The sequence below is a fragment of the Podarcis pityusensis genome, assembly GCF_964106645.2.
Source record: "Podarcis pityusensis genome assembly, chromosome: 1".
NCBI lineage: Eukaryota > Metazoa > Chordata > Lepidosauria > Squamata > Lacertidae > Podarcis > Podarcis pityusensis.
In genome coordinates this window covers 92,534,823-92,549,086 of record NC_138028.1, presented here as the reverse complement: position 1 = coordinate 92,549,086, position 14,264 = coordinate 92,534,823, and the positions used below count along the sequence as shown (strand labels likewise).

General features: G+C 41.5%; 1 protein-coding gene across 10 annotated transcripts in view; it reads left to right on the top strand.

The window, feature by feature from the left end:
• SEMA5B (semaphorin 5B) overlaps positions 1 to 14,264 on the top strand; it is a 355,160-nt gene that overhangs the window by 191,381 nt on the left and 149,515 nt on the right. For all 10 annotated transcript variants that reach the window (XM_081006115.1, XM_081006112.1, XM_081006113.1 and 7 more), the window contains one exon: positions 4,859 to 5,061. In XM_081006115.1, the coding sequence (XP_080862241.1) occupies positions 4,890 to 5,061 (172 nt within the window). In that variant the 5' untranslated portion in view covers positions 4,859 to 4,889. The remainder of the gene's footprint in view (positions 1 to 4,858; positions 5,062 to 14,264) is intronic.

The following is a 14,264-nucleotide window of genomic DNA, read 5'->3' as shown; positions in this document are numbered from 1 at the left end:
ACATTACTTCATCATTCTTATACTGCTCCTAAACATTTAAGTGGGAGCCTTGAGTTACAGACTTGCTTTGCCAAGGCTGTTGTTTAACTAAATTGTCTAGTAGTTTTGTTGCTCTTGACAATATCCGTTTTTATTGTTCACTGTATTCTAATGTTATTCAAGAACACTTGAAAAGTGAACACTTTCAGTTTATCCACACTTACCTTTCTTATGCTCATTCCAGGCAAGGTTCTTAATTTAAAGCTTCATGCCTGAGTGCTCCCCCCTGCCCGAGCCTTCTCTGCGAAAATCTGCTCTTTAAAGCTCAGTTGGACCAAATGTAAATCCATGGAAAACCTGAATTGACATTTGCTCTGGATTATTCTCAGCTCTCCTTTGCTTCTCTAGATTCCCTATAGACAACTACCTGCAGATAGCACCTACATTCGATCTGCCACGCAGCAAGTTTGGCAATGGTTACCACGTGCTACCTCCACTGTTGGAGGCATTAAATCTGTTGGGGATTACGAGTGGGAAGAGTGCTGTGGCATCTGGGTTCTGCTTTTGGGCTTCACGTACACATCTGATGGGCCACTGTGAGAACAGGATAGTAAACTAGATGGGCCACTGGCCTAATCCAGCTCTTCTTATGTAGTTCTGTTGCGTCAGTTCGTAAAACACAGTATTTTATATACAAGGTTTGTCTCTAGTCTCTTCTCTAAAAGATTTACTACTTTTCAGGGGGTGGGGAATCTTCTGTGTCAAGCCAGTTGATTAGATGTTCTCATCTTCCATCTTTTGATCATGGAAGTACAGCCTAATTCTACATGCAGAATTCTTTTTTCATTAAAATTATGTTTCCAGAAGAGAAAAGATTATGGTTGGCAGTAACACATTACTTATTTATCCTTTTTTTTGGTATTACTAATTAGCACATGGTCAATGGAAGCCTGGCAGGGGGCACTGTAGAGAAGAAGTGTCTTATTGTTCATAAAGCTATTTCTAATTCTTCTGAAGCTTTTGCTTGAGGGGCAAGTTGTTTGCCTCCCTTGTCTCCACAGAACATTGATGGCCACCTACTGCATCTGATGGAATTCATTTGGCTGAGCATTTCTTCCAAATGAAGCCAATAAGTAGTTATGATCTGATACAATTAAAAGATATGTGAGAGAGAGAGAGAGGGAGCTAGCAAATGGGAAAGCCTAGTTTAGCACTAGCAAATGTGATAGGGAATGTTTTGTTAACAGCAAACCAATCACGTTTACATGCCTTTGTGGAGCTGTCATTTCTGCATTGTTTTTCTGCAATGGCCAATTCTCACGCTCCAAAGGGAGCCTCACATGTGACCCAAGTGGCTCTGATGTTCATGAGGAGCTTAACCATAGAGCACCTGGAAGAGGTGGTAGGCACTACTTTGCTCTCAGGTCTTCACGCAGAGACTGGACAAACATATGTTTGGAACGCTCTCCCTCTGGATTTCCTGCATGGAGCAGGTGCTTGGCCTACAAAGCCCTATCCAACTATTCTGATCATATAAGTCACAGCATATATGTGTTTAGTCCATTCTGGGTTATGACACAGTAGGCAGGCAATGTTTAGTAGTACAGTGGTACCTCGGGTTAAGAACTTAATTTGTTCTGGATTTGTTCTGTTCTTAACCTGAAACTGTTCTTAACCTGAGGTACCACTTTAGCTAATGGGTTTGAATCCTTCCGTTTATGCAAGTGGTCGTGCAAGCGATTCCAAAAATGCAATAACACGTCTTGGATTTGATTTCACCAGTCTTGTTTGTAGCATGAGGGCGCAAACACAGCTTGTCTATGTTGACCATACTGGCACTTTTGTACCCAACCTATAATTTCTGAAGGGCTTTCAAAATGCAGCACTATTCAGTAAGTGAGCTGAAAGAGAGGTCCTGGCTGCAGTGTTAAAATCTAATAGACAGAAATGCAGGGAAGCACAAGGAATACAATAGGAAAGGAAGTGAAGGAGAATGAGCTTCCATGTAAAAGCTGGGGAGAAGGAATGTGTCTTCAAAAGGGGTATTTATAAACCAGAAACCCAGGGAGGTTTTCTAATATCAGGAGGCAGGGCACTCCAGAGGATGAAGAATAACAAGAGTAAATGAGATGCAAACACTAGATAACAAACCAATGAGATTATTTTTGCTTGATAAGAAGGCAATAAAATGAAGCGAAGTAGATAAGTGATAAGAAAGCAGAAAGATAAGGAGGGCAAGAAGACTTTTATAAGCTAAAAGAAGTTCCAATGGAATCCTGAGTGGAAATAGAAGTGAAGTAGAGCAAGTTACATGATTAAAAAGAGCAGCATGAAAAACCAAGCAATTTTAAACAGAGGGGAATGGTTGAAGATAGGTGTGTTGTTGGGGGAACTGTGTTTTGGGAATTACGAGGGTGCAGTATGGTGTGGTGGTTCACTTACAGCAGGAAGACATGACAGTGTGGTGCTTGGGAAACCCAGCCTCAACCTTTCACTCAGCCATAAAGGTTCTGGGGCGACTTTACTGGATAACTTCTCCGCCCCATTCACAGATAACACAAGGTGAACAACTTTGCTGGGCTGATAGATAGATAGATAGATAGATAGATGAAGAAAACTTAATACATTTGCTTTTTCTGTAAGTTTGAATGTCGAGTTGTCCTTAAAAACTCTTGCTCATTTTACTTTGTTTCTACAAATGAAACTAGAAAGACCAAAATAAATACTGAAGGCGTTTGAGCTGGCCTCTCAAAGGTTCTTATAAGCAGGTGCATGGTCTGTAGACCACTTGGAAATTGAACAAAACTTTTGGAATGCACACCACACCCTGTACTATCTCACGTAGCGCTCATTTAGCCCCGGCAATGCCTTGATTCACAGCTCACTACAGTCAGAGTGATGCCTTCCCTTAATTTTAGTAGCCCTCGGTGTCAGGCCAAGTTCCCGTGGTGCCTGATTATATAGGCTCTTTCTTAGACACAGCACTTGCTGAAGTCACTAGACATTCACACTGAGTTTTCCCTCTCATTTATCACAGTCTGTGGAGAAAATTTTAATTTGAGCAGCATTCTTCCCTCCCCCCGCCTCCAGTTTTAGTGAGTGGGGACTTGGAGTTGTAAAGTTTAACTTCTTCTGGACTGAACTGGTGATGATGATTGCACTGAGAGTTAGAGGAGTCACAGCTTAGTTTTATTGACAATATTCTTAAAAACAACACCACCACCAAAAACTCGTCCCTTGAAGTACATAGTCAGCAGCAACATATGCCTTCAAAAATATTGTGGCTTTCTTCTTATTGTTTCTTTAAAAGGAGTCTAATGTCTTTGTTGCTGTTGGTACTGGCGCGACTTGAATAATAATCATGTTTGACAGTCTGGTAGGCCTTTCAGTTACATTTGGTTTGTCAGCAATTAATATTGTGGCCCCCAGGACCATTCTGCAAAACTGGACAATATATGCCCCAACTGAATTTGAGCTCTCTTTCAGATAATCCCTTTATAGCACAATAAATGTGAAGCTGATTCTGGATCCAGAGATTTCTCTAACTAAATATGATGTCTCTGTGTGGAGATATTGGCACTTTTCCAGTACTTGTCACTATATATTATTACTCAGACCTCCCATCCAAGTTTTCCTGTGCCTTCCTCATTTAGTCCTCTTATTGCTAAAGTGAGTGCTGTGTGGAAATTGGTTGTGTGTTGTCAGGATTACACACTGGATAGCACCATGTGGGGTTACTTGTGACAGGCCACACAACTACTTGCCACTGTGCCCTGTAAGCCAGTTTTAATGGTCTTAGTTGCTGTGTGATTGCATTTCTGGAGTGCTCATCAAGTGTCAAATGTATTTATCTGTGTTTTAAAAGCCCTACCAGAATTTGCAAGTCTGCCCTCACCTCCTACACTCTGTTGCTATTTCAGGAACCTTTACTTCTTAGTATTTTCTTATTCTTCAAACTTCCTTACTGGCTGGCTATGCACAGCTAGCTCTAGGTCACTTAGTTAGCTTCACTTTACCCATCCTCAGACGCCAACAACTCCATCATTTCTGTCTCCCTGCAGCGAGTCTGTTCACAACTGTTATAGGAGGACGGGGGACTACAGTACAATTGTATATGATGGTTTTTCACCTTTGTGAAATAGTCCCACAAGTATCTGTCAAGTCTGGAAAAAGTGTTGGATCTTAAAGAACCGCAAGCAAAGTTCTGTTCATAGAATGGGCTTCTCACCTCATGCTTTTCTCACTGCAGCTATTCTCCAATTTCTGATTTAAAATGGTTCAGCAAGTTTTAAAGTTCATGAAATGGTGGTGATGGGGAGTTTTGCTTGTCGCTCGCTCTGTCATAGGCAACATCCAGTAGTGCCTATGAAACTTGTTCTAACATGTTTTCCATGGCAAAATGTATATAGTGATGAATATAGGAGTGAGTAGCTTTCTGGGAGGGAAGTATTATGTTTTTCCATGTCCGAAATACTAGGTTTTGAGAACTGGGAAAGTACTCCCCTTCCTGTGCCTCCAGAAATCTGTTTTGGAGCAGATTTGGGGGTGGGGGGAGAGCGGGAAATCCCATTGCACTAGTGCTAATGTCTGCCCATTACAAGAATTTAGCTGAATATTGCCAATTGTCAACAGTAATGCAACCTTGAGAGACACTGTGCACTTGTATAAACTGAGCCCAACGTATGTGGAATAAATGATGGTCGTATCACCAAAGATCTAATGTCTTGTTGACTGTTCTCAGTGTTGCTGTTTTGAACATGATTGCAAATTGTTACTCATCATGTGGGCTGGTTATGTGAGTGACAAAATAATCTCACCTGTTCAATATTCTTTTTTGAAGAGATCTACCTTTTCCCTAATTTATTTCTTTATATTTCAGGTATCTTCTGGGGCCCTACCTTGGACGCTGAATGTGCAGCACGTCTTCAGTCATGGTTGTTTCAAGATTAAAGGCTGTTCCACTATCATTGCCAAGCCTTTTCCTTCTCACTTTTCACCTCTCTGCATCGCAGAATATCCTTGTTTACTCTGAAGATGAGCAGCAGTGTTCAAGAAGAGAGCACCCAATGATTTCTTTTGAAGGTGGGAGTCCTTCCCTTCTGATCTCTCTGCTCTGGTTTGAGAATAAGCATTTTAGGTGGATTTGGATTATCACAACCTCTTACAATGCTGTTTTCTAATGAGATGCAAGATGAGCTTGTTCAGTGGCATATACTGCTCACATATTTTCTACTTCATCTCTCGGGTTACAAAACCTGCTCTTCCACAAATTAAAACAGGAGTTTTGTGAACTTCTAATTGGTGTTGTAAAGTTAGCATCTTCTATCTTTCATTGAAGCGATGGTCATTCTCTCTTGGTAGTATGTGGTAGTTAGAGGGAGACCTGTCCTTTCAACCTGTATATTAAGGGGTATATGGCAGAGTTGATACAAGGTCAAGGGATAGTGATTATTATTGGATAGTAACAGAGCAATGTTCAGGGCATTGAATACCCTGTCTTTCTTCTTGTGTTTTTAACCAGACATTGCCAACTGACTTTTAAAAAACATTTCTCCACAGCTTTAAGAGCTAGATACTTTCTTGTTAGCGAAAGGAAAATGGAAGAAAGAGAACCTGCTATGTAATGGTTCTACTTGGCCTTAATATCCATACAATGATATTGCCTGCCCTTTCATGGTGTTCAATATGCTGCCATTGAAGCACTTTTCAAGCCCATTTTCCAGTTTTAATTATTTCTGAAGTGAAGTGTTGATTTTGCTTTTTCCCTTTGGGATATGGAAGTGTGCTTGTAATTGAATTCTCCAATCAGGACAAATGAGTGAAGCTACTTATGACCTTTTGAGAATAGGAAAGAAAGGTTGAAAGCTTGCAGACCCTGCTGACTTTTTTTGGACGCATCTCCTGAGACAGTCCTAGAAGGAAGTGAACTGCTCTTGCTGCATTTCACATGTGTCAGCAGCCTGGGTTTTTTTTTGTTTTGTTATCTTTTGTTCTTTTCTTTTCTTTTATTCCATTACCTGTACTTAAATGGATTAAATTAAATTAGTGAAACCTTTAAGCCTGCAAAATAAAATGCCGGCTCTAACGTTCATCCTATGGAACCAGGAAATAAACCTTGATCTTTTTTTTTTTTAACTGCTCAGTAAATTGGACAATGTGCTTTATTGGGAAAGAGCAAAAGGCAAAACCCCTGGGACTAACCGAGAACCTGTTTGGCTGTTTAAACCATTAATGTAGTGACAGGCTTGTTTGAACGGAAGGCAAAGCTGAATTATACTGAACGCACTGACATTTGTGGTTTAAATGGGATCAGGTTAGAAATGATTATTTAGATTTGTATTAATTTTGTGCCTCTGGTGAATATTACTTTTCTTTTGCTGCTCTATTTTATGTTTTATTATTATTACTGTTCAGAGTTTTGTACGTTTCTAAATTGTTTATGAGTTGCCTTGGGGTTCTGGAGAGGCTGGAAAAAAATGTTTGAAATAGGTACATAAACAAACCAATAGAAGCAGTTTGTACAAAGCCAAAGGCTGTTGCTAGAGGAACCGTTTATATTATGAACTAGACAGCCACAGCTAAATTGTACCTATGAGCTGCTGGATACCTCTAGCATCCTTTGTTTTCTGGCTACAGTTCCAAATGATCAGCCATGGGAAAAGTATGATGTAGACTCTGTGTTGTGTTGTGCAGTGCTAGGAGCTTGTGGTAGGAAATTCCATTTGATCCCATTGAACACACATAGAGAGACTTGTGCAGTACTTGCTGCTGCTTGAAATCCAGTTGATGTTGGAAGTGATCCACATGGCACTGCTTCACTGTGGCTTAGATACCAATCAACCACCACACCGTTGCTAGTTTGGGAGAACAGAGCCTCAGACACACCCAGGATGTTGAGCCCCGGCACTCTGGGCAGCCCAAAAGAGAATCCATCTGCTGAACAGAGAGAAATTCAGTTTATCTTGCTACATTTGGATAGCTCATACGAGCCTTGATTTTAGGCAGAGCGTTATGGGTGGCGTATATGCTGAATCGCCACCTGAAGCCCCCAAGGTCACGAGAACAAAATTGGTTACGGACTTTAGTCCTTCTTATTATTTCTTAAAGTGTGACTCGTGGTGCCAGACCAGCAAGCAAAGGATAACTTCCCCATGGCTCTGCTTTAGACCCGTTATGCCAAGACCATTCATACTGGCTACTTTAGACATCATGATAAGCTATGGTTTTTCTTTGTAAGCACGGTGAGTGGGAGCAACCAATCTTGTCTTAGTGTTATAGCCAAACTGAGGGTTCTTGACTTTGTTTATTCTGGCATGGTTTGTTTTGCTGAAACAAGCCATAATGACAAAGTCAAGAACAAATATAGCCTTCAGATCATGGTTCATATGGGGCAAAGCTAGACACAATTCCCAGGTTAGATGTAATGGTAACCCAAGGTTTGTTGTTTCTACAGCAAACCATTATCTGCGGCTTGCTGTGATCTGCAAATGTAGCCCTTGTATACTTTATTTATTTAAAGCATCAACACCTTGCCTTTCTATTAAAATGCTCAAGGCAGCTCTCAACAACAGTTAAAAATAAAAGATAAAAGATGAGGAATCAGGTGACGGCAGCAAAAACTAAACAAAAAAACTAAACAAAAAAAACAAAACAAAAAAACATCCAAGGAGCTGAAGCATCAACTGTTTGGCAGACCCATTTAAAAAAGAAATGTATTTGCAAGCTGATGGAAGGCCATTGCAGAGAGGGAGCAGGGCCGGCTTCTTTTGAAGTTCAGGCATGACCAGCAAGAAGGCTCTGTAGCTAGAGGAGCATAAGATGCTGTCTTCCATGGAGTCAGTCGGTAGGTCTATTTAGGTCAGAATTGCATTATCTGCATTGATTGGTGGCGGCTGGCCCTTCTTCAAGATTCCAGGGTTACAGCTTGGAACTTTTTGCATGTGCAATATAGCTCTTCTTCGAAGTTTTGTATGGACTCTAGGTGTTAGCATAACACAAAACACAGTACTAGGGTGCACCAGCCATTCTGTGCTTAGGGGTGTTTGAACAGGGGCCTTAGCATAAATAATCAAATGTAAAAAGTTTGTGAGAAGGTTTTTGCTTATAAAACTGTGAGCAGTGTAAAATAAAACTTCTGTCGTTCCCCCCCCTCCCCCGGGGTGTGTGTGTTAAATCAGTTGCTTTTAATGAATGCGTATCTTTTTCTGTCTTCACAAACTACTTAACTGCTTAGAAGTGCTGTGGGCATTCCTATGTGTCGATTACTGCGCCCAGCAATAATTAACTTGCTAGATTGTCAGCTTCTCAGAGAGCATGTTAATTTTATTTAGAATTTGTTAATTGAATTCCCTCTTGGAATTTCCCTTTTAGCCTCCATTGTTATTTAACAACATGAGAGGAAATCTTCCTTTTAAGAGAGGTAGGAAAGATATAACTGGTATGTTCACTGAGCAAGGTTTATTTAAAAGGGGAGCAGGTGCCAATCAAGAGAAGTGATTGATCAATGTGATATGGCAGATTTCCAGATAAGTATTAAACTTTCTGTTTGTTTTTTTAACCTAAGGCACATATTCCTCTATTAGTCATTAGTGGACTAAGGCTGCAAGCCTGTGCTTGCTTATATAAGCTCCATTGAAGTGAGACTTACGTCTGGGATTTTCCCCACAGACACAGGGAGAAGGGAGGGAAGCACTGTAATCTTCTTTATCTGGTTCCCATGAGGTGACCATCACTCACCATAAGCAACTGGGCGAGTCACTACTTAGAAGCTTGTCCTATTGTAGTTTGCAAATGCCAGTAGCCTGAAAGAATGCTCTGATTTTGTGCTTGAAGCAAGCTCAAATGTTGTGATTTTTCAGGGATACAGTGGTACCTCGGCTTAAGTACTTAATTCGTTCCGGAGGTCCGTTCTTAACCTTAAACTGTTCTTAAGCTGAAGCACCACTTTAGCTAATGGGGCCTCCTGCTGCCGCCATGCCGCCGGAGCACGATTTCTGTTCTCATCCTGAAGCAAAGCACTTAACCCGAGGTACTATCTCTGGGTTAGCGGAGTCTGTAACCTGAAGCGTCTGTAACCTGAAACACATGTAACTGGAGGTACCACTGTATCTGACTCAGGAATAGCATCATGTTAGGTTAATTTAGTTGCTATATTATAAACAGTAGCAGGTTTTTGCTTGTTCCTTTCTGCATCAAGTGACTATTTTAATTTTGAAGGGACTGAAGGAAGACAGTGTGTGTTGCTTAAGAGGTCCTGATTCTTTTCTTTTCTTTAGCTCAGCTGTGGGGAACCTTTGCCCCTGCAGACATTCTTGAACCACAACCATTGCCCATGCTTGTTGGGGCTTATGGGAGTTGTAGTTCAGTAACGTTTGAAGCCACACCTGCTTTAGAAGTTATGGTATGAATACGAGCCTTGCCCATAAATGATTAAAAGTGGTATCCTGTTCCAAACATGCAGGACACCTTTGTCCAGCTTTGCCCATAATTATGGTGAGTGGTTTATTCTGCAATTGGTGTTTTAGTTCTGATAGTTAACAATGTATTCTGATTGTAACCTCCCCTTGGACTGCTTTTAGCAGTGATGTATAGGCTATCAATATTTAAAAAGAACGAATACATCTTGAAAATAAATATTGTTTTTAGTACGTTAGGTACTTGCTTAGTTGGTTGAAGGCTAGGCTGAAAGGCCCTTCCCATTCACTTGGAGCTTATGAGAGGATGAAGGGAGCCCTGCATGGTTTGCCTCCTCTGTCCTGTTTTTTTCTTGGCGATTTTGTTGTGTAAGCCTGCCAGTAGGGACTGCCCAATTTTAAGGTTAGTGAACCTTTTCTAAGTAGTTCATGTTACGCATGGAATATGATAGCACTGGAGTTTTCTGGCACATTCAGATCAAGAAGAGGAGAAGATGATGATAGGGGGCCTAGTTACAAGCAGTTTCACAGAAGCTAGAGATTTGGGTTCCTATGTACAAACAGTTCCCAGGGCATCTGCACTGCAGCAGTCAGGAACCTCCATGGATTTCCCCCTCCCCTTAATGTCCACAGCCTCAGGGGGAAAGGATGCCTGTGGGCTGTTTGGTGAGAATATTGCCTTTTCTGTGGGTCTACATCAGAAGGCACAGCCTTACTGGTTAACCTTTTCCTTTTACCAATCTGGAAACGCTATTAGAGCATGGATTTTGGCTAAAAATAAACCGACCATCAGCTGCTGCATTGCGCACATGCCTGGCAGTGTTGCGGGTTGTTTCAAAGAGACCCATGGGCTTTCCGTTATGGATTTCTTGCCCATTAATGAAATCCTGTTGGATGTGAAAATGTGAAAATGAAATGGGAGAAACCGATGCTGACAATTTCCTGTCCTGTAGGGTTTGTTTGTTTGGATAATGCCACTAATAAAGCCATATATATTTGCTATTTTAGGAAATCTGTGTATCCCACCCTTTAAATGTTTTTTTCTTCTTCTTTAAAAGCAAGTATTTCAGAGTAAAAATCAGCACACTTTACAACTACAGCAACAGTATTTCTTTTCTGTTTGTCTGTCTTTGGAGTTTTTAGACACTTAGCATAAACCATGATGAGAACTAATAAAAATAAATCAGTGTGGTGAGCCAGAAAGACCTCTGGAATAAAAGACAGATCTGGGAAAAGTGCCCTTCATTCACAAAATGCTTCACATACAGAGAGTCGCTCACGAGCTGGAAAGAAAAGGAAGATTTTACGGTGTGAATTAAAGAGGGGAAGTGATTCAGTGTCTCTCATAGGAGGAGTGAAAGAGATCATTTCACAGAGCCAGGCAGAATAAGAGCCACCTCCAGCTAAGGGGTAGGGGATGGGGAATCACAGGAGGCAAAACAGAGGCATCCAGAAATGGAGAAGAAAGAGTGCTAATGTCAAGGAAGACTATGTGTGAGAGTAAGCAGGCTATCGGTGAGAAAAGAGAGGGCATATGCATAAGTAGGAATGGTGTCCAGAGCTGAGAATGCCTGTGCTATTTAAGTCTGTGTTTACATCAGCAGAAATGTTAGCATTATAATCCTTAGTGATTTGGTTCATGATGCATCATTCCCTATTGAACACATGGGGAAAAATACTTTGTATGATATATGTGTGTGCATACACACACATACATATATACAGTATGCCTATTTTCTGGTGTGTGCCTAGGATTTAGATTTTTAAAATCAGCTTAAATTTGTGTGCGTCAGATGTGCACCTTCTTCGATCCTGATCACGAGCCTGCTTTTCACAAAAGTATTTAAATAGATCTATAAAATACCTATTTTGTATGCATAACATTTCAGGCTTGTCCCCGGGGGTGGGGGTTGTCCCTGAGAATCAGAGTAGAAAGTATTGAGTATAGTTGTACCAGTGACTTGTCTCTGGTTATAATTCATGCTTATCTGTGATAGTTAGGAGTCTTGTGGAAATGCTGTAGGAGGTTGATCAGATGATTGAGGTGAATGGCAGGAAATTGGGGAGTTGGACTTCGATGAAACTGGGGAGAGTGTTAGTGGGATGGGGAATGATAAGTTGGGACCCCAAGAAGTTTCTGAGAGACCCAGTGAGCTGGGAGGAGACCTGGATCCCATGGTGGGATATAGCAGGCTGTCAGAAGAGCGCTCAGCCCAAGTGACACTGGATATCCCAAATTCGACATCACCCGCTCTGGCGCTGCCTATGGCACCTTCCCCTATCAGCAAACCTCAAATTTTTGCATGGCTGGAATGCAGCCTCCTAAGAGTTGCACATATTACTCTGCCCACTTTTTGTGTCTGGCCACATCACCTTGGCTGAGGCCCTGCCTACCACTTGCATTGCAACATCTGAAAGGTTGCCCCCAATGTTACCCTCAGGCTATGAAGCATTCCTGAATTAACAATAGCTCCTGGGTTAAACAGTAAGAATGTAGCAATCGAATATTCAGTTACCTAACAGTAAGCCCCATGGAACTCAGATGTTTTTAGTAGATATGTATAAGATTAAAGTTAAAGGCTTTGGCAGTGGATGAGGAATGTGGCTATAAAATGGAGCTGTAAAATCTTTGTCTGAAGTATTGTGAATGTTGTGTATGGAGCACTGAGAATATGTACATTTCAATGTTAAAAACCTAGAAGAAGTGTATAGGAGGAATTTAGCCTAACACTAAGGGATGACTCCTATAGCGCAAACATTTTTGCTTGTCTGAGGAATGATCTGTCTTCACCTCCCCCCTCATTTTGTTCTGGCGTTTTTCCTAACCCCTCCCCACAAGCCAATTTGGAGGGGCAGAGGGAAAAGGGGAGGAAACCCTATTGTACTAGCTGGCAAACTTGTGCAGGCTGCTGCTAGCAAGACCTGTTAGTTGAATCTGGCCCCATTAGTTGAGATAGGATACCACATTAGGTGGAGGTTGCAAAATTGAACAAGTTACACAAATATCTGCCATTGTGAAATGTCAAAGCAAGCGAATGGAAACAGTAATAAAAGAAGCAATTTGTGCATATCTTCCATAGCCTGTAAAATACTAGCTTGCCCTTTCCCCATGTCCTTTCCCAGTCTTTCCAGAACTAAAAATACCCATAATGGGATTGATAATGCCAAGTAAGTAAGTGGGTAGTCTCTGACTAAATCATTATCCAAGTAGACCCATTGAAATCATGGACCTAAGTTAGCTATGTATACTACTGTCAGTGGATCACTCTGTGATTTAGTTGGGGATAACCTACTAGAACTGTTGGGGTTTGTTGGATGTGGGAGTAGGACTGGAATAAACAGAAATTTGCTGGTCTGGAAGAACAGAATTCTGCTGTCAGGTTTGGCACATAATGATTCCAACCCTTCCCCCCTTCCTTTCCCTACCTTTCCTGATTAGTGTGGCCCAATTTATAGTGCATCGTATAAGGAATAGATACATCTGAATCTCTGCTGTTCCCTTGAGCTAGGAATTGCCAGTGTGCCCTAGTGACTTTCACTGGTTCCCAGAATATACCCTCCCCTGATGACATTAGGCTTGAAAGAAGAATTCTGTTCAAGCCAATAGCATAGGTTGTGATGAGTGCTTGGTTAGGGTTTAAGTGTGTGCTGCAACAGTTTCTCCAGTTTACAAATGTGCCCATAGGCCCCAAAAGGTTGACAACCCCATACCTGTTCGAAGATTGGATGAGCATGTGTTTATAGCAGCTCCACCCCACCCTAGACCAGTAAGCTGGAATTCATTAGCACTTTCTTTGGAAACCTTGAATGTAGGCTGCAGTCTGAGTGCAAAGGGATGTCTGTGATGAGGGAACAGAAAATATGTTAGAACCTGGGACTACCTGCTGGGATCATCTTGCCCATGGCTGCAGGACTGTTTTCAAAGTTCTGTTACTTCCCTAAAATGTCCTAGGTGGCTTGGGAGCCCGGTACCTGAAGGAACACTTCTAAATCTGCCTATACATTATATTCATGTATCTGGTGATGCTGTATCTGGTGATGCACTCACACAAACCAGAGGGGACCAGGGGGAGATTCCCCCCGCCCAAATGTAGCATCCTGCCTTCGGAACTCGTTTTCTAGGGAAGCTTGCCTGCGGCCTTCCTTGTTATTTCTTTAAGGGGCTCGGTAAAGACTTTTTCTATTTTCCCAAGGCTTTAAAAAACATTTTCAGTACTTATGTCAATTCTGTCTCCTGCTGTTTTCATATTGCGGTGGTGTTTTTACTTGCTTCATAGTTTATTCTGTAAATATATTACTGTTACTACTGCTACTATAATAATGTGAACTGCCCTGAAATGGATGATGAAGGGTGGTATAAATATCCTTAAATAAAAATAAATAACAGCAACAACAGCAGCAGCAGCAGCAGCAGCAGCAGCAGCAGCAGCAGCAGCAGCAAAAGCCTATGCTGGTAATGTTGTCAACCTTAGAAGCAAGTGGGCAAACTGGAATTTAGCTCAGAGCTATTTAGAACACTAGGGAGGAAAATTAGTTTCACAGTTCTGTGAATGCACAGACGCTGTCAGTCTGCAGGAATAGAATAGAGGTACTTTAAAAAAAATGACGGCTAAATTCTGTGGGAAATGCACAAAGAGAGTTGCAAAAGGAGCTTGTGACTCCAAAGACTACAGTTGTAGTTTGGGGGGCATTGCAAGGATTTATTTTTGCCCACTGGGTCTGGCAGGCGCCCAGCAGTATAATATGTTTTGCTTTATTACCAAAGTGTTTATTGTTGAATCAGCTTTATTTTATGACAATGTTCTCTGATATAAATCTCTAGCCTGAAGGCTAATTAAAGGGGTTGCCGGAGGTGCCGGCGGTTTTCTGGAG